The 26444-nt window shown below is 27.7% G+C and overlaps 4 protein-coding genes across 19 annotated transcripts in view; 2 read left to right on the top strand and 2 right to left on the bottom strand.

Moving 5' to 3' along the window:
- dia (diaphanous related formin 1) overlaps positions 1–17446 on the bottom strand; it is a 31260-nt gene extending 13814 nt beyond the window's left edge. The window contains exons 1-2 of one of the 5 annotated variants that reach the window (XM_035870162.2): positions 16903–17446; positions 15739–15823 (exon numbers count right to left, since the gene is read on the bottom strand). In XM_035870162.2, coding sequence (XP_035726055.1) covers positions 15739–15774 — 36 coding nt within the window. In that variant the 5' untranslated portion in view covers positions 15775–15823; positions 16903–17446. Of the gene's footprint in view, positions 1–501; positions 660–14308; positions 15229–15738; positions 15824–16902 lie in introns of those variants that run through there. The other 4 variants (XM_085659402.1, XM_035870165.2, XM_035870164.2 and 1 more) reach the window with 4 other exon arrangements.
- A 343-nt stretch (positions 17447–17789) lies between these two features.
- On the top strand, positions 17790–20007 carry mrn (general transcription factor IIH subunit 4 marionette). 3 transcript variants are annotated; one of them, XM_035870039.2, is made up of 6 exons: positions 17790–18527; positions 18596–18926; positions 19002–19175; positions 19244–19330; positions 19426–19641; positions 19739–20007. In XM_035870039.2, the coding sequence occupies exons 1-6, from the start codon at positions 18014–18016 to the stop codon at positions 19818–19820; spliced, it is 1404 nt and encodes a 467-aa protein (XP_035725932.1). In that variant the 5' UTR covers positions 17790–18013; the 3' UTR covers positions 19821–20007. The 3 variants fall into 3 exon arrangements, with proteins under 3 accessions (XP_035725932.1, XP_035725933.1, XP_035725934.1); XM_035870040.2 differs by lacking the exon at positions 19739–20007 and having other exon boundaries at positions 19436–19576; XM_035870041.2 differs by lacking the exon at positions 19739–20007 and having other exon boundaries at positions 19439–19564.
- CycC (cyclin C) lies at positions 19510–22397 on the bottom strand. 9 transcript variants are annotated; one of them, XR_004838632.2, is made up of 7 exons: positions 21732–21980; positions 21595–21657; positions 21414–21520; positions 21095–21301; positions 20757–21008; positions 20281–20657; positions 19510–19647 (listed from the first exon to the last, which is right to left on the bottom strand). XR_004838632.2 is itself a non-coding variant. In XM_085659165.1 (6 exons), the coding sequence occupies exons 2-6, from the start codon at positions 21624–21626 to the stop codon at positions 20455–20457; spliced, it is 801 nt and encodes a 266-aa protein (XP_085515291.1). In that variant the 5' UTR covers positions 21627–21689; positions 22069–22397; the 3' UTR covers positions 20099–20454. The 9 variants fall into 9 exon arrangements, 8 of the variants coding, with proteins under 8 accessions (XP_085515291.1, XP_035725939.1, XP_035725937.1 ...); XM_085659165.1 differs by lacking the exons at positions 19510–19647; positions 21732–21980 and adding an exon at positions 22069–22397 and having other exon boundaries at positions 20099–20657; positions 21595–21689; XM_035870046.2 differs by lacking the exons at positions 19510–19647; positions 21732–21980 and adding an exon at positions 22069–22397 and having other exon boundaries at positions 20099–20657.
- A 257-nt stretch (positions 22398–22654) lies between these two features.
- Positions 22655–24003, top strand: Fdx1 (Adrenodoxin-like protein 1, mitochondrial Ferredoxin 1). 2 transcript variants are annotated; one of them, XM_085659167.1, is made up of 5 exons: positions 22697–22790; positions 22969–23179; positions 23300–23351; positions 23463–23710; positions 23791–24003. In XM_085659167.1, the coding sequence occupies exons 2-5, from the start codon at positions 23071–23073 to the stop codon at positions 23892–23894; spliced, it is 513 nt and encodes a 170-aa protein (XP_085515293.1). In that variant the 5' UTR covers positions 22697–22790; positions 22969–23070; the 3' UTR covers positions 23895–24003. The 2 variants fall into 2 exon arrangements, with proteins under 2 accessions (XP_035725945.1, XP_085515293.1); XM_035870052.2 differs by having other exon boundaries at positions 22655–23179.
- The last annotated feature ends 2441 nt before the right edge of the window (positions 24004–26444 follow it).

Genomic DNA, 26444 nt, shown 5'->3' with positions numbered 1-26444 from the left:
TTTTTCAATGCACCTACGCACCTTATAATGAAGAGCGCATACATACACAAATATAACCAATATATACATATATACGTCCGTGTATTACAACGCCCTTGCAAAGTGAATCACCGAATCGCACGGCTGCCGATCTACTTATAATTAAATTTTCATAGAAAAGAATACAATGAGGAAGAACGGAAATTGATTATCTTTTGCACAAAAAAAAAAAAAAAAAAAAAAAAAAAGAAGAAGAAAAAAAGAAGAAACAAGAAAAAAATAAGTCGATTTTAAACTCGTAGAAAAATAAAGATCACTTTTAAAGATAACTCTCGTATATTTTCTCTTTAATTAGTCAATTTAATTCCATTAATGCACATTGTCTTAATCTCAGGATGATACACGCTTAAACCATGACAAAAATAATTAAAAAACAATAGTATTATCAAGAAGTGTAAGCTTTAAAAAAGAAAAAAAGACTTATTCGTAATTAATTAACAATTCGAATGAAAAGATTCTTACCCAATCCGTGATCATTGTTGCGATTATTTTTTCAAAGACTGTTTCTGTTTCTCTCTCTCTCTCTCTCTCTCTATCTATCTTTCCTTTTCTCGTTTATTTTATTGAAACATTGATCTCTTCCCAACAAAAGAAGTTCCCTAAGAGCGTGCGTAATACGGTCCTACTTGAAAGTTTGCCAGAAATTATTTAAGTCCCATACTTTCCTTCGGACTATTCGCTCGACTTCAAATATATATATATATATATATATATATATATATATATATATATATATATATATATAGAGCAGCCGTTTTCACTCTACGTCGTCGAATCGAAGATTAAAGGAGAGTGCACTCAAGTTTACGAGCGTCTTCCAATCAACCATAGAATTATTACGTTCACGTTTAAATCGCAAAAGGCATTCGGCCGCATTAAATGACATTTTAAATGAGATTTGCGAGCACTGATCTGAGAACTTCTCGAATGACAGGCACTTTTACAGTTCGACTTTGACTTTCGCAATTTTCTATTGTCCTTTTCTATGAGATAATACTCCGATTGATGTTTATGCGTTTATATATACATATGTGTGTGTGTGTGTGTGTGTGTGTGTGTCTGTGTGTGTGTCTGTGTGTGTGTGTCTGTGTTTGTGTGCATGTATACCTGTGGAACACGACATAATGTTTTCGTAAGAAAAAAAGAAAAAAGAAAAAACAAAGAATAATAAAATGAAACGTAACGTCGTAATCAACATCATCATCATCATCATCATCATCATCATCATCATCATCATCATCATCATCATCATCATCATCATCATCATCATCATCATCATCATCATCATCATCATCATCATCATCGTCATCCTCTAAGAACTTTACATTTCTGAATAATTTTTAATGAACTATTTATAACTCTGACCGGTTACGATACAACAACCTCGAGAGATTGAGATATTCTAGGATGATCAAGAGATACCACAATGATCGGAGGATTCAACGATGATCGACAGATCTCTTCTCTTATATAAACTCGAACACTATTATACCTACGTACAAAATAGTAACATCGGTGACGTTACGAACAAAGCGCGATTAATCGATTATGAACGGAGAAAAAAACGAAACAATAGATCGAACAATCGATTGCATTGCGTGTCTATTTCGAAATTAAACGGCAAATGTCTTTCTTTCTTTCTTTCTTTCTTTCTCTCTCTCTCTCTCTCTCTCTCTCTCTCTCTCTCTCTCTCTCTCTCTCTCTCTCTTTCTCTCTCTCTCTCTCTCTTTTCTCTATTAAAATTTAAAAAGAAATAAATTTGATCGAGACATCTCTAATAATTTATTTCGCGCGGATCGATTTTATTTTATTAAAATTAAAAAAGTTATTTATTGTAAACGAAAGGGTAGATATATGTATATATATATATATATATATATATATATATATATATATATATATATAGATTATCTTTTCTCGCCCTTTTCAAAAGGTGAAACCAACTCCGATGGGAAAACGAGGCTTTCGTAGATATCGACTTTCAAGTTACTCGACGACATCGAGTATTACTTAATTACACTTTCTTTTATGTTTCGTCATCGGGCTCTACCGGTTCTTCGATTTACCGATAATTTTTGGTTAATGTGAAATTAATTCGAAATTAATGTTCAACAAATTTTCACGTAGGATAAATATATACAAATATTTGTACATTAATTCAATGATTATTTCTACGATTAAACAATACGGGCGTTGTTCTCGTGAAAACGCGTTAAAATATTATTTATCCTTAATAAAAATCTTTCGACGATAATATTCCATGAAATTAATTCAAATGCATCTTCGTCTTTATATGCATCACGATAAAACGCAAAACTTTCCTTTGTGAATCAAACGTAACATATAAAACCGTATAATTTGTTATTTCCTTTTGAAATGATGTCGTATGTTTTTACACTCGTTAGAACCGAGATGAAAAGAACTTTATTTTTTTCTTCGTACGAATGATTCGATAAATTTTTCTAACATTTTTTATTTACATTTTTCTTTTTTCCTTTTTTGTTTATACCCTTAACTACAGGAAAATAATGATGATGATGATGATGATGATGATGTCGATTGTCACGTGACGAAAGATCGAATTAAAACAATAATAGAAATAATCATTTTTTTGTGTTTGCTCAAACTGTCTCACTGAATATTACGAAAAGATTTTTAAACAAATGTTCTTGTTTATTTTCTTTTTTTTTTTTTTTTCTTTACACAATAATGATACAAATTATCACGTAAAAGAAACAAGAATCGTGATGGAAAGAATAAAACTTGCGTCTGACGTATCCGCGGAAGGTCCACGAGAGACTGACTTTTCTCTCGTCTGCTTATCCCCTTCCATTCCACTACCACACACTAACTGATATTCACATATATAAACATAAACACACGTACCGCTTTACTCCTATACCTATAGTTTATGCTATGTAATATCAACGTGAGACTCCTTTACAAAGAGATTGGCCACTCTCCTTCAGGTGGAGCCACGAACATTATTAGCTACTTCGATCTTTTTTTTTTTTTTTTTTAAATCAATGTTTGTACCGTAATGATATACCGGTACTTGTGATTAATGATCGATCGTTCGTAATTTTTATAATTATTTTTATTGATACGACAAAGAATATTATTAATCTAACATAAATATCATTTATAAACAATAGAACGATTATAAAATCATTATAAAACCATTGTTAATTTTATTATATTATTATTATTTTTATATTAAACATTTCTTAATTTTATATTATTAATATTATTTTTATTCATACATTTATTTATATTTATAGATATAAATATTAATAAACGTGTAATTTTTTTTCTTTCTTTCTTTCTTTCTTTCTTTCTTCCTTTTTTCCCCCCTTTTCTTTTTGTAACAAAATTTTCAGCGTCGAGCGTTAAAAAAGAAAAAGAAACAATGAATAACAAATAATACGTTCAAACGAAACATTCGAATATATACTTATTACATGAAATATAATTTTAATTAAATAATTAAAAATCATTATGCCGGATAATCAAACAATTATAGAATATCTTCGTACGATGTTATCACTTTGAAAAAGAAATATCGTAGAAAAATCGTAAATTCGAGTGACATTTTAAAAATTGTAACTTGTAAAAAAGAAACAGGAAGAGAAAAAAATAAAAAAGGAAAAAAAGAAAAAGAATGAAAGTAACGTATAACGACATTGTACATTACTCTTTACAGTTGGCAAAGAGCCTCAACGAATCTCGGGTTTCCATTTTACATTCTCACGCAATCTCTAAAAAACCGGATTTTCCTCGTGATACCTGTCGTTTTCCTAGCTTCCAACGTTAAAAGGCGAACGACACCGAAAGATTAAAGGGATCTGCAAAAAAAAACCCTCATACGGTTTTTATTCCTTATACGTCGAACTATAATAATACGTGTTTCACAGTACGTGCGTACGCATCGGCGCCTATCAAACTCATTTAATTTCTATCACTATATCACAGATATCTTGTGTCGGTACTTGGTTCATAGGTTAATTAGATTTCCATGTTTTGAAACTGGATTTTTGGAATGCGGTTTGTCTCGTTCATGAAAACGTTATTTGTCTGTTTTACATAAGCACATCACATTCCAATGAAAAATATACGATGAAAGATATATTACATTATTGTGTATAAAGAAAAAAATTAGTATAATACGATCAAAAAAATAAGGGAAAAAAAAATAATAATAATAATAATAATTCGTATATTATCGAAAATCAACGACGAACGATAAATCAATTAAAATCATAAAATCTAGACGATATGACGAATTTTAATTAATAAAAAGAAAAATAAAAAGAATAATCATTCCCTTTTTTATTATTTTTGTGAATTCATTTCAAACATATATTTCTATATATATATTTATATTTATACATATATATGTATATAATTTAATTATATATTTTATAATATATATAATTATTATATATATATTATTATATATAGTTTATTATTTTATTACTATATTATATATAGTTTATTATTTTATTATATTATATATATTTTATTATTTTATATATAATATTATATATAAACACACACACACACACACACAGATACACACATACATATATACACACACACAATTTTCAAGGACTTAACATCGCTTTCCACGACACGTATCCTATGTAATATAATTTCATGCCATTCGTATTACACATTGGAATTTCATTTTTGTCGTTAAACCGAAGATGAAGAGAATAAAATGAATCAGAATGAGAAAAAGAGATATGGCTGACAAACAGTGCATGCATATGTATCTACTTATACATATTCGTTACGTTAGACAATTTTAATAATTAGTATCGGACTTCTGACAAAGGTTCTTATAAGTTACTGCATTCTAGGAATGCAAGCGAGTTACTTCGACCGTGGAATCTGGTATGCGGTGCTCGTGCCTCCAGATCGTTTATTTTACATCCACAGACGTTAGATATAGAAGACCGAGGGAGGATGGAAAGGAGAGATAGGGAGAGGAAGGGAGGAGGAATAGCATAAATTTTGCGCGAGTTCGTTAACCACGAAATTTTGTAATTTTTTAACGTCGAACTACAGCCGTTATCATCCCATGAGAGAAAAATTTTCAAATTACGGACAACGTAGTGTCATAAAACACATAATAGATGACACACATATGCCATAACTCTTTCTCTCTGTAAATCCACTGATATTTTCAAATCGATTGAATCATTATTCTTGAAGCTTAGTCATAAATATTTATAAAATTCTTTTACCGATCAATTATCTCTGATAGTAAAAATATTCTTTTCATTTCGCCTAAATAAAAAAGTTGTAACTGTAAAAAAAAAAAAAAAAAAAAAAAAAAAAAAAAAAAAAAAATTTATTTTCGCATTTTCTTAATCCTTGATACCTCAAAAATATATCCTCTCGTAAGTTACATCGAATTTCAAACTATCGTTGATCGAGTTACGTGTTTATCATTTATACATGATAATTACGGTAATCACATTATGCCATATGCATTTTTCTCGAAGCTATATTTTTCTAACTAGACGACTCATACATATTTCAATTTCTTTCGATCGAAAAATTATTTTCTCACGGGGATCTTTAAGAACTAACACCATTTTTTGATTATTTCCCTAATATTATTTTAAGAGCGGGCGCCGTAAAAAAAAAAAAAAAAAAAAAAAAAAAAAAAAAAAAAAAAAAAAAAAGAAAAGAAAAGAAAAGAGAGAACAAGAATATTCTTCATACACAAAGACAGTGTTTTCTCTTGACGCCATCGCAGTGACTTTTTCCCTTCACTTCATATAAACATCAATAATTTCGCTCGCGTTTCGATCGGCTAATCGAATCGTCGTCGTCGTCGTTGTCATCGTCATCGTCATTATTATTATTATTATTATTATTATTATTATTATTATTATTAATATTATTATTATTGTTATTATTATTATTCTCATGTACGTGCGCATATGTGCATACATAAAAAAAACGGTGTCTTCTGGAGAATGGCTGGACGGTACAGTTAGGTCGTAGCATAAGATTAACATAACGGCATCGCGCTTGGAGAGAATTAAAGAAACGAAAATGAAAGAGAGAAAAAGAGGGAGAGAGAGAGAGAGAAAGAGTGAAAAAATATATATATATAAGGTTGTACGCAAACGCACGTATATATATATATATATACACAAAAGCACGCACCTATACGTATTAACCATGGGCAACCGTTCCCTCCACGCTGAACGCTTATCAGGAACGAGTTTAGCCGGCCTTAAACTTGTAACTGTCCTACAATTTTCACGATCGTGAGCACGCTTCCCCGTATCTCCGTTTGCGATTAGTGCCTGTGCTCCGTTTCGACGAAGAGAATTTCAACGAACGGTTGAGTTTTGCGTTCGTGAAATGCGAACGTCGTTTTTCGAGCGTGTAATCGATTCTTTACTTATGAAAAAAAAAAAAAATATATGTATATATATATTATTTTTTTTCCTTTCTATATGGAATATTTACATCATAATGTAAGACTTTTTAATCCGTCACGTTGAATAATTTCTCGATGAATGATGAATACGAAAAAAAAGAAAAAAAAAAATATAACAATACTGAAACTAAATTTTGCAACTTTTAAAGTATCATTTATTTATTTACAAAGATAAATTTTAGTATCCTTTTTAAGAGATTCAAAATGTTTCCCTTTTTCTGTTTCGATCATTTACTTTCATAAATGATGATAATGCTAATATGCTGATAAATGATATGAGAATTCATTCAAATAAATTAATAAATAAATTGATGAATGAATTAAGAACGAGAAAGAAAAAGTATGTTTATTCTTTTTTTTATATATTATAAATTATGATAAAAGGATTTGTAAAAATGCAAATCGATGTAAAAAAAAAGAAAACCTTGTCGTTATAGATTTATCATTTATAAACTTTTGAATATCAACAAGTTTATAAAACAAAATTAATAGTATTTTATTATTAGCTGCTTATTTATTTGTTCTTTTTTCTTTTTCTTTTTTTTTTTTTTTTTTTTTTTTGTATTGACTAAAATGTACATAACATATGTATATATACAGTGAGTACGTACAAGATTGATGATGTTGAAAGAGAAATGTAGGTCAGGACCATCGAGACGCACGCAAAAGACGTATTCTAATGAAACAGATCAAGTGGCTCGTCGAGTATTCGCAGCTTTGATTTACGAGTCGTGCTCGTGAAGAGAAGGAGAAGGTCGGACGGAAAACCGGGAGACCGAGTAAACGCAAATATTTAATCGTTGTACTCGATAAAGCTAACGGGAATGACTGTATATATACATATACGTGTATATATATGAACGTATATACACACGAATACGCACAAGTAAATATATAAGGTGTTCCGTTCATATTCTATCAAATTGAGTAAAAAAACATTGGGTAAAAATAAAAAAAAAAAGATATTTTATTTTAATTATGGCAATTGCAACAATGTTTGTTTATTTTTTTCGTAAAAAAAAATTACATTGAGAAATATTTTCTTCTCAGATATGTAATACATTCATTCGAGTGCACATTTCAACATGCACATTGAGCGAAAAGATTTAATTCAATTTTTAAATTAAAGCTATAAAATTCTAATCGGTACACGATCAGAATTAATTATATATATATATATATATATATATATATATATAAAATTGCGTATGTATGATTAAATTTCTATTTTATATGCTATTAAATTCTACAATTTATTAAACATAAACATTGATTACAAATATCAATAAAAATCACTAAGGTGTAGGTAATTATCGATGTAAATAAATTCCTTTGACGCTTTTGTTCATTAAAATGAATAAGAACAATTTTTCAAAGTTTACACGTATCATATCGACAAAATACATAATATCCGCAATATCTAACCTTTTTATCGTGCACGTAAAATATTACGAATAAGTTGAAATTTGAAGAGAAAAATATGATCCCGAAGGAAACAACGAACGAACGAATTAATATATCAACAATAACTGATTTTTTTCGTATCGTTCGAAATCAAAAATATGTCGACCTTTCAACGAAGAACGAATAAGAAAAACAAGAGTGAAAAAAAAAAAGAAAATAAAAAAAAATAAAGAAATAAATAAAGAAGAATGTTTTGGCGACAAAAAAGAAAGGACGATCTTATTGGCGTGTGATGAATCACGTTGTTACTATCCGGGCACGTAGCATTTCAAAAAAAATGTTGCACGATCGGTGGTCTATAGACGCGTCATTGCTTCGAATAGCCCCAAGGTTTCGTATAACCGTCATTGCTGAAAAAAAAGTGCCTTCTCTTTCCGAGGACCAGTCAGGTCAAAGACGATATTCCACGATCGGCAAGATCCAAACTTGGCGGAGCGGAAGAGTTCGCGTGACAAAGAGGAACTTTCGAGCGCTCGAGGGTGAATGCTTTAAGGTCAACGCTGAGGTCGTCGTCGATAGTGAAAGAAGAGGTGGGTGATGACATCATCCAAAGAAGAAAGACACGCCTTTCTAAGTGTGGGTGGCGAACGGCTTATCTTCGAGAATCGAGGAAGAGCGATGAATTTTTATTTATCAAACCGTTCCGCAAAAATTTTTATTTTTTATTCTTTCTTTATTCGTTTTGTTTTATATTTTCCAATTATATATATATATATATATATATATATATATATATATATATATATACATGCATATATATATATGTATATATATATATACACATATATAAAACATGTATATATATATATATATATACATGTTTTTATATGATATTTTTATTATAAAAACAAAGTTATTTATAGCGATGAATATTTTTTTAAGACGTCGACTGCCAAAAGAATGTTGTATAAATCGATATATTTATCGATAATATCTTTCATGGCTTTTCTGTATATAAAAGATATAGAAAAATTCATAAATATTTTGCCATGAAATTCTTTTTTTTTTTTTTTTTTTTTTTTTTTTTTTTTTTTTTTTTTTTTTCCATTAGACTTTACTCTCATGGGAAAATACAATTTCAGTTTTCCTAATGTCATAAAAAGTATATCGTAAGAACCTTATTAAATAAAGTCTAAAATATATTGACTCTGTCATGTTGATCCTCAACGACATTCAATTTATTATTTAAAATATATTTTATTCAACAATTTATCGATTTTTCTCTTACGATCTTTAAGATGCTAAAATCGAATCTAGAAAAATCTCGATAATTCCTTTTACGACGATAACAGTTCGTGCAATACTTGTATAATTAATATACATTATACGTCACTTAAAAAGAACTCGAAGGAAAGTCCTTGTCGTTGATCAAAATTTTGAGCGTGTCTCTCGCGATAAAAAGCTCTACATTTTTTTTTCTCCCTTGATAAATAAATTCTAATCTCGACGTTGTTTGAAAATAGTTCTCACGAAAGGCAAAGAAATCAAGAAAGATTTCGAATCTTCATTGTTTTCTCATAAATATTTAATAATAAAATATATTAATTCGTAGATAGGTAAGTAGAAGACGTTCGATCCATTCGAAAAAGAGAGCTTAACAGTGTCGTACTGCAAACTATATCGATTTATACCGGTTTCAAGACACGCAGATGCGGTCGAATGATAAGAATAAGATCTCGTTTCAATGCGTAACGGCATTGCACAGTGATCGCAACGCCGATCTGTTCCTGCTGTACTCTCATTTCCTTTCCTTTCCTTTCCTTTCTTTTTTTTTTTTCTTTTATTCTTTACTCTTTTCTTTTTCTTTCCTTCTCTCCTTTAATTTTTAATTTTCTTTCCAAACCTACTTATTCGAGCGCTAAGCATTTATTATCATAATTCGTGTGAAATTTTTCATTTAATCCGGTAGAAATGATGCATTGTAAACTATTCTGAGAAATTCACATATTCATGTATATACATTTCTACGTATAATGATTAATTATAATAACATTCCTATATATTTATATTTAATATATATATATTATATTTAATATTTAATATATATATATATTTATATTTAATATATATATATTAAAATATATATATATTTATATAAATATATATATATTTATATTTAATATATATATATTAAATATAAATATATATATATATGGATTGTTAAAAAGAAAGAAATATACAAAACTTAAAGAAAATTTGTTTAGATAATACATTTTAACAATGCCACATAAAATATTTTATTAAGATCTTCACTCGTTCGTAATTATATCAAATTTTATATATAACGTCTACAAATAAAATGAAATAAATGTAAGAAAAGATAAGTAAAATATAAAATGAAATAAAATATAAAATAAGTTAAACAAAAAAAAGAAAAAAAAAAGAAAAAGGAAAATAAAGAAAAAAAAAAAAAAGAAAGAAAGAGAATAAGAAAGAAACTAAACTGATACAAGAAATTATGTATCATGCATCAGATATGGCTTATACTCGAAGCAAACTCATATACAAATATGCATTCGTATGTGCATATACTACTACTCATATCTTTCATACTCGTCTTACAAGCGCGTATCAACATTTTTTCAACGCGACTTGAATATTACGTAATGTCAGTACATAAGCGATACGCCAAATGTAGCTAGATACGTACTACTCGATGACGTGTTTCGTATATTTTGTACCACGTATCTCTCTCTTTCTCTCTCTCTCTCTCTCTCTCTCTCTCTCTTTCTCTCTCCCCCTCCCTCTCCCTTTCTCTCTTTTCCCCTCCCTATCTTCTCGCGTGCATGCGCGCAAATATATACCTATAAGTACATACAAGCAAGAATCCCGATAAGGAACAAGTATTATAGAGATGATCGAACAAAAAAAAAAAAAAAAAAAAGATATTAATCTCTCCTAGATCTACCATAACTTCTTGACAAAGTCGATTATCTTGAATCGTTAAAGAAGACTAGCACATAAAGAGCAACGAACTTCTTAGAGAAAATGAAAAAACCACGTTTTCGCGAAAATGAATATAATTATGATGACAACGATGAGATCATTTCATTCTCGAGAAGTCGATGATGTAAGTACGTATTATAACTAAGTTGCACGAGTTTGCTTTTTATAAAAATCTCGCTACAAAACCGTCGATCGATGACTCTTCTCGCTTAGAACCAAAATGGCGTTGACGAGTCATCGCTATTAAAGCTTCCTAACGTTATATTAATAACGTAGAAAATATATAAAATTTTATAGAAACGATCCAATGTAGCTATATAAGAAAAAAAAACGATAAAGAAAAAACATTATACACACGCACACACATATACTAACGCTTAAATGATTTAGAAGTTAAGAAAAATTTCGCTCGTCCTTGTGGAATACAAGATGAAAGGACCGGTTCTTTCAACATTCGAACATATAAATATATAAATATATATATATATATGTGTGTTGTGTACATACAATTATAGATACATATGAATCTGACATCGATTATCAGAATTCGCAAACTCACCATACTCCCTCCATCATTCTGCATTCGATAATTTCGATGTTATCCCATCTCGATCGAGTCTTTGATTTATGACCAAGTCTCAAGGTAAAATCTCGTAACGGGAATATCGTACAAAGTATATCTTTGCTAAAAAGAACAAACTCCTCGACCTATATTCAACTTGAAATTATCAACGTTGAACATTTTCTTCGAATGAACATGGACGATAATTGCCTTGCGATAGATTTAAAAATTATGAATTGATAATGATATATACAAATTGTATATCTATATTTAAATATTATTTATAATCATGTTTAAAAAAGAATTAATAAAATTAACTTTTTGATGACTGATTTATCTTTATATAACTGTTTAAGGGAAAAAGAAAATATAGTATATTATATTAGCTATTAAATAAAGAGGAAATAATGGAAGAATTATATTATCATAATTTTCGTTTTTTTTTGTTTTACGAAATTTAATGAAAAACTAAATTATTGCACACTTTTATTTTTTATTGTTTTATTGAACTGCATTGAGTATAATTTTTTTTTCTTCAAGCAAGCATTTTATATTCTATATATATATATATATATAAAAATTAATAACTCAATGATTATTTAATTCAATGATTATGAAATTTACATTACGTTTAATACTACATATAAAAAGAAAAAATTACAGTTCTCCAAAATGAATTTAATTAATTCACAAACACTCGTTAAAAATAGTTACAAAAATAATAAGTAAATACAATAAATTTGTTAAATGCTTCTACATCGTATATTTCTTTTTTTTTTTTTTCCACATACTTATGCACATAAAGTAGCTTATTCACATCCTTCTATTTAATAAATGTATACATATAAAATAAACAGAGTGCACGTAAAGTAAACGAACACTTCTAAGAGAGATCTCTCACGATGATAAAAGATAAACTTAGAAGAGAATTTCTCTTTCGATCTAACAATGAGCTATAATTAGAATTAACCTCAAGATAAATATCTAAAGACGTCGTTAAAAGAGCAAAAAATGTCACCAAGAGGAAAAAGCGGCCATGGCAACGTTAATCTATTTTTTTCATAAATCGATCTTTCTCGATCATAGATGCACACATACATACACACGCGCGCGTATCTCAAGAAATATATTTTAAGTACAAACTTCAATAACAAGGATTCAACCTTGTATTGTACGTACATGACCGATATAACTTCGCGACATAAATGAATGCGAATTAACCAGACGTCTTTGAATTAATTTTCCTACTGTCCAAGGTACTTCCTATAATACTTTTCAGCTTCTATCGCCAACAGTTATCTCTTTTGTATAATAAAATACATACGAATACGAATTTTTTTTTTTTTTTTTTTTTTTGGCAGTTGTAATTCGAAAATCGTATAAAATTCGTTAGAATTAATTAGATTGATATACTTGTTATATATATAGAGAGAATGTTTCTAAACTATTTAAAGTTAATTTTGAAAAAAAAAGAGAAAGAGAAAGAGAGAGAGAGAGAGAGAGAGAGAGAGAGAGAGAAAGTTTTCGCCATTCTTTTTCGCATGTGGAAAATATTCGATATTATATTGAAATTATTGAAGTTATTACGTTTTTCAATGATTCAAACAAATTCTAATATTCTTAAATTAATAAGAGATAAAATGTTTTCAACATCTAAATATCTAGAATATGAATTATTATTTATAGCACTACGATTGAAATATTTTGTATATCATATTGCATTGACGATTTAATTATTGAAATTAAATCGATGTTTAAAAAAAAAAAAAAAAAGCGATCGTAGAGGAGAAAACGCAATTTTTTAAAATTACATTGAAATATTGATCGTGTTTAATACGTGGGAGTAAATAATTTCTCAGTTTAAAAATGAAAGCATAACGAGAGGAAAGTCTCACGAAAGAAAAATCGAAAGTCGGTAACTAGCGAAATGTAACGAAATGGAATACATATAATTCGAACAAAATGGGAAACAGATTGAAATGCAATAGAAAATATCATATTACTACTCTAATGCAAAAACGATAAATAAAGCAAAAACAGGAAGCTCGACGTGTGCCTACGTATAGAATAATATCGTCGAATGGCGACATGTTTCGCGTTTTGTTTCCTACGATACCCAAGAGCTCGCAACGATATCTTGAAACGATATGAACGATAAGAAAATGATTTGACGATTATCGCGAGGTGTTGTTTTACGATTTCTGATAAAATGGGTATACGTAGGTAGTACGTTTCTCTTAAATTTGTTATTAATATCGCAATCGACGAATTTTATAAAATGCTAATGAATGAAGAAATGAAAAATAATTTTTAATTAAAAATTCTTCGAATAATATTAACGATCATTTCAATAAAATTAAAAATCATACGAATGGAAATTCAAAATTATTTAGATAAAATGAAAAAATTGTACCTGTAAAATTTTACAATTATCTGATATAATAGTTATTTATTGATATTCGAATGAGTGTTTGGAAAAAGAACAGTGTATGTTGATCTTTAATAAAATTTAAAAGAAAACGCAAAAAGAATTCATTACACGCTGTAGCAATTAAAGAAACAGCTGGTGGCCTACTTCCACTTTGAAAAATAAATAATAATTTAATTATTTAATTACTTCTTTAATTACTATAACGAACAGATGAATCACTTTTTAAGTTTTTCTGTAAATTTATAAAATGTAATACACGTCGATTCATTAATTTTTATAATAAAATCATAAAAAGTGAAAAGAAAAAAGTAATCTTACGAGTAAAATTAAAAAGCTTATGAAATTATGAAACAGTATTTAAATATTGTTCATATCAAATTGAAAAGATTCTCGACAATCGTACCTTGTTACCAGCCTCGGTTTTATTGTACCATGTCTTCCGTCTTTTAATCGTCGCCGACATTTCGACCTTCTTCGAACGCACGATTTACTTTTTAATTTCGGTAGAAGAATTTCTCTGATTGGTAAAACGATATTTATTAAATAATAATTTTTATTAAATAATCACTCTTGTCATTATCCCTTCATCGAAAACCCTTTTAATCAAACTAAGGAATTGCACGATTCGTAGAACCAGGTGTTTGTAGAAAGTGCACAATACGCAAACGTTTTTCGTGACGGATGACTTTAATTAATTCAATTAGTCCGATCGACGGTACGACAATTCAAATGTCAGTAGCGATACAAAAAACACACCTTTCTCTGAATTAAATTGCCTTTCGAAAGACACGTACTTTTACCTATTACGTCTTTATCTCTATACTTTCCATTTCTCAATAAAAGAAAATATATAGACACATATGTGTGTAGATATATGAATTCGCGTGCATCTAATTACACTACCCTATTCCTAAAAATACAGGAGATATCAATTATTATCGTTTAAAATTGACGTCGTTGTCATCCTATTGTCACAATGCTTATTTCTTTATCATGAACTCGAAAAAATACGATAACGGCAATGAAACTTTTTTTTTTTTTCTTAATAATTACAAAAGAAAGAAATAAAAAAGAAAAAAAGAAAAAAAAAAGAAATAAAAGTCAATAAAATAAATGAAAAAACTACGACGTCAATGGAACAAAAATATCGTTACGTATCTCAATGATTTTATAATCTTCGTGGAATATTTGATGGAAACAACTGCTGAAGTAATTTTTTTTTAGTAAGAAAATAAAAAAAGAAGAACGACGAAAGAATTGGTTACGACGTATGTCTCGGACACTGATAATACCACGACGCTGGCTACCAGCAGAACTGGTATATCTTGGCATACCTTTCACGTTAAATACGCTTAGCCCGGTAGAAGTTAGAGCACCTCCCTATTGTACGAGCATTCTCGTTATGAAATGTGTGTGATAAGACGAATGCTCATACGCATGTATCTATGTATATATACATATATATATATATATATATATATATATATATATACATATCCATACGCGCAGGTGATACAGCACACATTATAAAAACGAACGGATATGGTGGACGATAATGTCGGCAAATGCAGCACATACTACACTACAATGAATTCTATATCAAAAACGTGTAAACTATAATAACGAGGACTAATTACATTCACTCGCTCGTTACTTTTCTGTTTTCATTTGATTAATATTATTCTACAACATATTATTTCATTACATTTTTGAAAAAATAATTGTTTTCTTGTTGTCTACTTTTTTTTCTCCTTTCAATGCCAAAAGTACATTGATATGTTTCAAAAAAAAAAATAAAAAAAAATCATATGAAATGATCAACGTATTACTTACAAATCCACCTGAAGCTTTGTCCCTTCTATTAGCCATATCGTAAACTTTTCTTATGAATGTATCTTCTTTGTTAAATTTCTTTAGCCTGTAATAAAAAGAGAAAAAGAAATATACATTAGTCTAAAAACATATGAGTGGACTCTTATACATTTTTACTTTGCAACTGGTTCAAACAAATAGTTATATAAATTTTATAAAGATGATTAGTAAAGAAGACAAGTTATAAAAAAAAAAAAAGAAGAAAAGAAAATTTAAGTATGTCACATTGTTGTATAGTGCCCTTTGAAAAAAGTATGAGAACATTAACTGATCTGAAGTATCTATAGAATACTCTGACTAACTCTCTACCACTGAATTCTAAATTTAGATGAAATCTAACAGGTGGTTCTTGAGCCAATAGCTAGGTTAAAGCAAATTTTATTGACTTTAAACAGGTTGGAACACCATTAATATCGTTTACTCTTAAAACATAATATATGTATATATATAATATTCTTGCATATTGGTCCATAAAGACAATAACTTTTTAACATGATATCTTCTACTGATATATTTTAATCTCATAAAGAAAATATCTATGAAACTTAGTCCAAATTACATCCATCAATACATATATAAATCATATTTCTTTCTTTATATTAATTTTGAATCTTAATGGCATCATATTACACGATTAACAACATAGCAGAAATCTTTTTACGAGGAAATCTATTATATGATAAAATATCAGAAAACTATAAATGTAGTATGAATAAAAAATAATATTTCTTCAAACACTTGCTTGCATCATACTAACCGTGTGATATTACAATTAAAAAAAAAAAAAAAAAAAAAAAGAAAGAAAAAAATATCCAAACGCTTAATATATAAAATTGATTTTAATCGTTGGAATTTTAAATACGTTCGATAATATGTAAACGAAAGGTAAAAACAATTTTAATTCAATACTCTGATCTTCGCGAAACCACTTGACCGATGTTGACAAGATACCTTAACCTAACAAGGACACTTCTCCGAAAATAAATTTGAAAAGTATTTGATTCGAAAATTCGATAATTCGCAAACAATTTAAGGATCGTTAACGAACGATTATTTATCATTCCCGAACACGCTTTATTTTTATTTTTATTTTTAATGGAAGAAACTTTCACATCGAACACTTACCCGTATCGGTGAAAAATCTGTCGGCTCGTTCGAAAAGACACCAATTTAGTTGTATGTGGCAATGCGACGACTTTGCGATTTATTATTCTTAAACTGTTGTTCACAACACGAAAGTAAATTTAAAGGTAACTATCACCGTTATTTACAAACTTCCCGGAAGGGGAAAGACCGATTGTACACATACATATACATATATATATATATAATATATATATATATTTCGCGGTTAACCCGGATAAATTAAAACGACCTTTTCCGTTATATTTTTATAAACATACATACACACACATATATATATATACACACACGTTTAATTTCATTGGCGACGGTTAAACCATCCACACGTTTTTCAGCCTACATTTTAAATTAATTTCTACGCGAATATCGTATGATCATCATCACGTTGACACATTTCCGAGTTCGGTTAGGACAAAGCATCGGAGAATAAACTTGAAAACGCTCGTTATTACTCGTTGCGCTTGTTACAACGATTCCACATTACACGATGCGCTCTGCGAGGGAAATCGAAAGAGTGTTTTATACGAGAGTAGATCTTCTAACACTCAATGTTTTCTTTCGTTATACGACGTCAAGCGCCATCTGGCATATTGAAAATACAACTAAATTCTTCCCACCCTTTACTATCGAAAACAGCGAAATTTGTATAATAAAATTAATTGGTTCTAAAATTAATACTTATAATTTTATTAATTTATAGATTATACACAATTTCTATAAAAATATTTTCTTATTTAATATAGTAGAAGAGTCCGAAATTGAAAAAGGAAAGTATCATCGTTAATTATTTTTATGATTTGGATAACTTTAATATGAGTATTCCTTCGCAATAATATTTTATACTCTATGGATAACGCTGTATTATAGAAACATGAATGTAAGAATAACCAAGTATCGAAAGAGGCATTGATATATTTATAAGTATGGTTTTAATAATTAAAAAAAACTAATGTATATATTGTTTAATGAAATATATATATAAGGTGAAGAAAATTTGATGTCATTCCTTCGTGTAATTTCGTCATAATTCTTTTTTTTACCATTTGTATTTAAACAGTAAAAATACAGTAAAATTTGTTAATGCTGCAATATAATGTCAAACACGATAAGTGGAAAGAATTTATTACGTCCTACCGGATTACAATGCAAAAATCTACACGAATATTTAAAATCACGTCCACCAGAAGTATTAAGTAAATTATATCATAATCCGCCTATATGTTTGGCTGTGTTTCGTGAATTGCCTGTGATAGCAAAACATTATATCATGAGATTATTATTCGTCGAACAAGCAGTTCCACAGGCAGTAATTGCTTCTTGGTGTTCTAAACTTTACCTTGAAGATCATCAGAAAGTAGTTGTAATTTTAAAAGAATTAAATATATGGAGAGAAACATCTTTGCCTGGAGGATTACCAGGTTGGATTGTTCATGCATCTTTCAAAAAGAATTTGAAAATTGTTTTATTGGGAGGTGGTAAACCATGGACAATGTCAAATCAATTAGAAACTGATAGTAAACCTAGAGACGTAGCATTTTTAGATGCATACGCATTAGAAAGATGGGAATGTGTTTTACATTACATGGTTGGTTCTCAACAACAAGAAGGTAAATTAATTTAACTATTATATAACTATTATATTAATGACAAATTAGATCTAAAAAATTTACTTTAGGTATCTCAGCTGATGCTGTGAGAATACTTTTGCACGCTGGTTTAATGAAACGAGATGAAGGTGATGGAAGTCCAATTATCACACAAGCAGGTTTTCAATTCTTATTGTTAGATACTGCATCACAGGTGTGGTACTTTATTCTTCAATATTTAGACACAATAGAAGCAAGAGGACTTAATTTAGTTGAATGTCTAACATTTCTATTTCAATTAAACTTTTCAACACTTGGTAAAGATTATAGTACTGAAGGGATGTCTGAAGGTTTATTAACATTTCTACAACATCTGAGAGAGTTTGGACTTGTTTATCAACGTAAACGAAAAGCCGGAAGGTTATTGAATTTAATTTAATTTTAATTATCTTCTTTTACATAATGATTTTTAATTATCTGTTTTTCTCTTATTAGATTTTATCCAACGCGTTTGGCATTAAACATAGCAACTGGACAAAATAAACCATTAGCTAAGGAAAGTGGAAAAGAAGGATATATAGTTGTTGAAACTAATTATAGAGTATACGCTTATACTAATTCAAATTTGCAAGTAGCTTTACTTGGATTATTTTGTGAAATGTTATATAGGTAGGTCTAAGAATTTTCATATAATCATAAAAATTATGTTTTTATTATTGCTAAGTGATAAATTACAGATTCCCAAACTTAGTGGTTTCAATATTAACGAGAGATTCAGTAAGGCAAGCTTTTAAAAGTGGAATTACTGCAGCACAGATCATAGGGTATGTAATTATAATTTATTTTCTTATTAATAATTTTAAACTAGATACTTATGTATTACACAGTAAAGTTAATTTGCGTTCTGCTATATTAACAGTTATTTACAGCAGCATGCACATAATAAAATGCTAGAGGCAGGCCCACCCACATTGCCTCCAACTATTGTGGATCAAATTAAGTTATGGGAAAACGAAAGAAATAGATTTTTGTTTAGCGAAGGAGTCCTATATAGTCAATTTCTTTCTCAGACTGATTTTGAAGTGCTTAGAAATCATGCACTTTCTACAGGTGTTCTGATCTGGCAAAATGACAGGTATAACTGGAAAAATAAATAATTATTTTGACTTTTTGATATTAATATGAATAGAATAATTTTTTATTATTAAGTATATTTTTTATTTTTTACGCAGAAAACGAACAATGGTGGTAACAAAAGTGGGCCATGATGATGTGAAAAAATTTTGGAAAAGATATTCAAAAGGTTCCTCTTAAAAATTTAATATTAAATAAGATTAATAGAAACAAATTAAAACCTGAAATATTACAAACGTTTTGCATTTTCATTAGGTTCCTTTGATAAAGATCTTTTTTTTCACATAAACTTAATGTACAAATACAATATAGGTATTAATATATTTCTTAGAATCAATAATGAAAATACATAAGATATACGATGTAACTCTAAGATTTTTATTCAGTAAAAACATTTACAAATAATACCGTGTAAAATATCTTAAAATAACGAAACTAAGTTGTACATAATTACTGAATTTTATTTCTTTTATTCTTGCATTTTTACAGTAAATGAATTTTGTCATATTAAAAAAAAAAAGAAAAAAAAATATATAATTTCCATTATATATATGACATCTGTGATCAATAAGATTTTAAGTTTTATCTTTTGCCCCCTTGTATTTATTTTATAATGATTGTAATTAGACTGCATGCTTACCAATACACCAATGTGATAGTGATAATTTCAAACTTTGTACCACACAATGTGTACAATTTTATATAAAAACGGTATTTTATGTCAAGGTTATCAATCCTTCACAGAAATACTTAGTCAGTATGTATCAATGTTTTAGCATCAATCCCAAATATTCGATGCTGAAGGAACTAGATGTCAGCGCTGCGGCGCTGCTTTTGGTTTAGGCATTTTAGACAATAACCCTTGTATCTCTTTCTTTTCATCATACGTTTTCCACAATTCATATAAATTTATGATATAACGTGCTATTTCTTGAATTTTTTCCATATCTGCATTTAATTCTGCAAACCATGATTTGAGATCTTTTTGTAATATTACACATGCAATCTGTAGGCATCCTATAATAGATTAATTTTTTATAAAAATTAGTTCAATTTGTTTGAAAAAACTTCATTATTACAATATATGTAATACTTGATAATTAATATGTTGCTTACCAATGGCTATTTGATATGGTGGATAAAGTAGACAAACGTCTGTACGTAAACTATCATTAATAATACGCCAAGCTAATGTTAATAATTGATCATCTGGCCCTACATCTTGAATAAGTATTAAAAGAGGTCTGTATGGTTGATATACGATTAAACAACAATCTAAATGTTCCAAAAGATAAAATTCACATTCAAGTATATGATTTGTACGATATGGAAATTCTTGAGAGTATGCATAATTAAATTTGTTTTTCACTGGAAAATGAAAAAAAAAAAAACGATAAATAATAAATTATTTTAATTTAAATTAATTGTAAATATATATACTTTTTTGTACATACCTACTGTTTGACAAGTTGTTATTAACCTTGTATTAGAAATAACTCCAAATTCTTCAACTTTTGAAGCTAAAAAGACTGATGTTGGAGCTAATAATAAAGGATCGATACATTTTAAACTGTTACGAGCATAGAACCTTTTGAAATACACTGTTGCAGTTGCAATTACTTGTTGCCTTAATTTTAATTGTTCACCTAATACTTGAATAACTGAAAGAAAAGATAGAGATACAAATAACAGAATAATATATATATATATATATATTCATGTATTCTTAATACAATTTATGTAACATAAAATTGTATATTATGTTAAACTTACGATTAGAAAAAAAGATAAAAAGCTTTTGATATTCTTCTTCCGTTAAAATAGATAAATCATGTTGTCGTTCACGTACTAAGTCTTGTTTATCAAGTAACCACTGTTGACTACAAAGTAAAATAAGTTGTTTAACAATTGATTATTTAATTTATTAATAATTGAAGGTATATCTATAACTTACTGGTGAGAGCTCTGCCAAAAATTTCCTGCCATTCTTCGATATTTGATCACAATATTTTAATTACTAAAAGTAAACAATCATCAGTGTATCAATATCTAAAAAAGTATAAACTTCACTTACTTATATGTTATATTTACATTTAGGCATATTATTACGAAGAAAGAAATATAATCCTCTTATTTTCAGATTAAATTATCGATATAGCTCAAATTTGATTAAACGATATTTTTGTTTAATATGAAATGATTATTAATGATTACATATATGTACATGACAAAATCTTTCGCTTGAAGCATGTATGACTTCAGCGACAGATATGGACAAAATATGAACTACAAAGGCAAGCGAGGAACTGTTTCTACAATTCATCTATCATATCAGTCTATAAGCTTGTATAGGTTATACCTCTCTAGTACGTAACATCGAATTAGTATAAATTAGAATACATAATGTTAACAGACTGTGAACTCGCACTTTTCATTCTCTCACATTTAAATTCTTCTTTAATAGTGATGTCGCAGTAATCCGTAATAGATTCGACGCAGTGCCTGTATGCATTTATTTTACAATATAAATGCATAAAGGGTAATAAATATAATTTATTTAAAGGCCCTATCCAAGGGTCCACTTGAGAAAAATTAAAATCATTAATCTAGAATAATTGTCCAAACTCTGATGAAAATAAGAAACCACAGAAAAGTATTTAATTACAGCTGAAATTTTCATTTGAAACGAATAACACTCCTTAACGATTTTTGTCTTTTTATTTTTGTCACGCAACGCTCGATCCTCTTAAGCTTCGCTTTATTGTCGATCGATAACGAAGAAATATACTTTATCCCGAGGATCACGAAACGAAAAATTTCGTTACCAATCACCGTATATAAAAGAGCGGTCTATCTTTATTCCTCAATCGGTAATGAAGAGATCAACCTTGCCAAGAAATCTATTTTCTGACCATATAAAACAGGAATCTTCCTTGTAATAATACTTTATTATTAACAGACATCGTTATATAATTTATCACAAATATTATAAAAAAAATATTTCTTCAAGTATTAAAAGATGTAAGAAATGAATCACAACATTTAATTATTTACTACAGTGCATCAATAAGGAAGCAATTTAAGTTTATCAATAAAGAAGCTTCTACGTACAGTTCTATTTGAGCATAATAATTTGTGGAATATAAAACAGTAACGTATAATACCACGTCTGCTGTACTTTTTAAGATCCCACCTCCTTTAGAAATAATGTGTTAATTTTTTTAAATCAGAAAATAATTTAAAAAATTTAGCAAGTTAATTCTTCTATATTACACACAATTAGTGCTCTAAACAGTTTAGTATCGAGTTTCGAATCTTTTGATTTTAGTAAATATTGGACAAGAAGTTCTTTGGTATTTCTATTAGAGGGTTAGAGTTAACTTTACAATTATTGTAAAATTTAATTTTACAATTATTGTAAAATTACGTGATGACGTTTATATTACGACCCTTAACGTTAAAGAATACATTAAAAAAAACACTTTTATCGATTGATTGTTTCAATAAGATGAAAAATTCATTAGTGCATACATCGAAACGTAAGTTTTACTCAAATATTTGCATTAACTCAGATGGCGTTATTGATAATTCTTGGTATTAGCGCGAAAATTATATATACACATATATTTTGCTAAAATAAAAAATAATTATATTTATAGCGTTATTACATGGAGAATACGAAATGGAGGATCCAAAATCAGAAGCCGATATGTAGGTAAACTTATCATCTCACGTTAAAAATTTGTATTCGAATTATCAATTAATAACAAATTGTAATAAACATTCATATTTATTTTATGTACTTGTTATTTTATACTCCAGAGTAAATATTACATTTGTGGATAAAACAGGAAAAAAAATACCAGTAAAAGGTAAAATAGGAGATAATGTACTTTATTTAGCACATAGATATGGAATTGAAATGGAAGGGGCATGTGAAGCTTCTCTTGCTTGTACTACATGCCATGTATATGTACATTATGATTATTTAAATAAACTTCCACAAGCAGAGGAACAAGAAGAGGATCTATTGGATTTAGCACCTTTTTTAAAAGAAAATTCTAGATTAGGTATAATCTTCATATATTTTATAGAAATTATATTCATTTATCATTGTTCTTTTAAATTATATTTTTATGTTTTATTTTAGGTTGTCAAATAATATTATCTAAGGAATTGGATGGTATAGTATTAGAATTACCTAAAGCAACTAGAAACTTTTATGTTGATGGTCATACTCCAGCTCCACATTAAAATAGATATCATGTATAAATATATTTAATTAATTAATTTGTATATCTTAGCAAATGAATTTGCTAAAAAATATTCATAAATTGTATAAAAGATAGTTATATTATTTAAATAAATATGTTAATTTTCATAAATTAATATATTGTAATATATTTAATAATATTATATGTAAGATGATTTATATTTATCTAATGTTTCATTGTGATACAATATATTTTATTTTTCATACAGCTGGATTATGATACATATTTCTTTAATTACAATGATACAAGATTTAAACATTTATGATACAATGAATCCGTGAATTAAAATCTTACTCGTTGATCTTGCAGCATTTACATTGTGAGTGAGAATCACGTAGAACAAGTTTTTACAATCTAATCTCACATCACTTGAGTGCTGCCACAAACGTTTAACACTTGTTTTACTTTTGGCAGGCACTTTTGCGAATTATCCCAGTTTGATAATTTTTATAATAGCTTTGTGTGTATTTATATGTGCATATCCGTTAAAATTTATTTATTTTTGTAAATTTTTGCACATATCACTTTTGCCCACACGCACGCACGCACGCACGCGCGCACACATGCACGCATTCATATATTCATCTATTTGTATTAATGATTATTATCACCAATATATTTATCATTCTTGTACAAATTATATTATTTATAGTTTCTCCCGATTAATTGATTATTATGATACGATACTTTTAAGATGTGCTTCAATTACATTAAACACTCATACTAAATCATTGAGAAAATTTAAATAGGATATTTTTCAGGCACGCTTCATTTGTCAATCTATAAAAACCGTAATACACATATTTCTCATTTGGTATAGATCATCACAACAAACTTACAGAAAAAGTAACTTTTGTACTTTTCTATAACCAAACAATTGGTATTAATACATACCACAAGATTGGTAATATACGAATGATATCAATAATAGAAATTATAATGAAATACTATGAAATCAATATATATTTTATAAGAACAAGAATTAATTTAACAATTGAGTAATTGCGTGTTAAAAAAATACTTGCAATTATTGTTAATAAGTAAATTTTAAATTAGAAAGAAAAAAAGAAAAAAAAAAAAAGAAAAATACCAAAGCTCAAGAGATTACATTTAGATTAAATAATATATGCATTACCAAATATAACTTATACTTTCGTAAAATTGAGAATAACTTTATTATGCATACGTATCTATAAATAGTATATCTAGCGTGCAAGTGTGTATTATTGTAAATGAAACATAGTTTTTTTTATCGGACAGTAAATATTTATACAGAAAAAAATATTATCTTGATTTTTATCAGACAACTGAAAAATATTATAAAATAAAACAGAAAGAACAATCGTATTTATAATCTAATTTATGATTTTGCATGTATTAATATATGATAAATAAGAAATCGTAAAAATAACATAAACAATTATTATATTAATGAAAATAAAGATATATATATATATATATATATATATATATATACATTTTTAAATATACTTTAGAAATCTTTGTACTCTAAATTTAGGTTAAATGAAAGATTATGAAATATTCGCAACTAATGAACAGAAGCTATTCATCGTAATTATATTAATATCATTTGATATTTCTTTTTTTTTAATCATAAGCATTGATTTGCTTTATAAATAGAATTAAATTCATTAATTGCTAATCAAAATAAGTATTTATGAAAACCTCAAAATTACTGTATTTATTTAGGAACCAATTTTCTAATATGTTCTCTTTCTGCATTATATTATTATTTATATGTATACTACTTTAAAATGTAGTCAAATATAATTATTAAGTAAATTATTTAAAGATAGATATTCTAAAATATAATTAAAAATTGTGCATTCAAATGGACATAATGGAACACATCAATAAAATATTTACTAAAAGTGGATGGATGTTTAAATCAGTGTTCATAAATATATGAACTACTATGGAAAAATGCTAGCCATCATATGACATATAACATTTAGATATTTCAATAAAAACATTCAAATAAAACAAGCATGTATGTACAATAATAATACAGATGTACATACTTTTTGAATTTAAGAATAATAAATTTTCATTTTAGGAGGAAAATACAAATAGTTGTTTTGTATAAACTTTTGATACTTATTTTTTATGGCATATGAGAAGCAATGCATAAACATTACTATATTAATAGACTAGAAATATTGGACATAACAAAGTATTAATTATTTAAATAAGCATAGACGTGTACTATTCTTAAAATACATTCTTTGTCACTTTGTACAATTCTAAAATATATCATGCATTGCTGTTATTAATGTTTGCAGAACAATCACATGCTTGTAGTTTAATTATATAACAAATAACATATTTCTCGTAAATTGTTTCTACATATACATATGTATTGTTAGCAATTTTGTAGCAACCATTTCTTAAAAATAATATTGTAAATATTTTACAATATCAATAAGCTGATCATGAAGAACTATCTAGCACAACATTTTTAAGCTTTGGTTTAAAAAATATTTTACAATCTCTATATATACAATAATTC

The sequence above is a fragment of the Vespa mandarinia genome, chromosome 9 (genome assembly GCF_050613455.1).
Source record: "Vespa mandarinia isolate Hongniang chromosome 9, ASM5061345v1, whole genome shotgun sequence".
NCBI lineage: Eukaryota > Metazoa > Arthropoda > Insecta > Hymenoptera > Vespidae > Vespa > Vespa mandarinia.
Note: the sequence above shows the minus strand (reverse complement) of the source record. Positions and strands in the feature narration are given on the sequence as shown.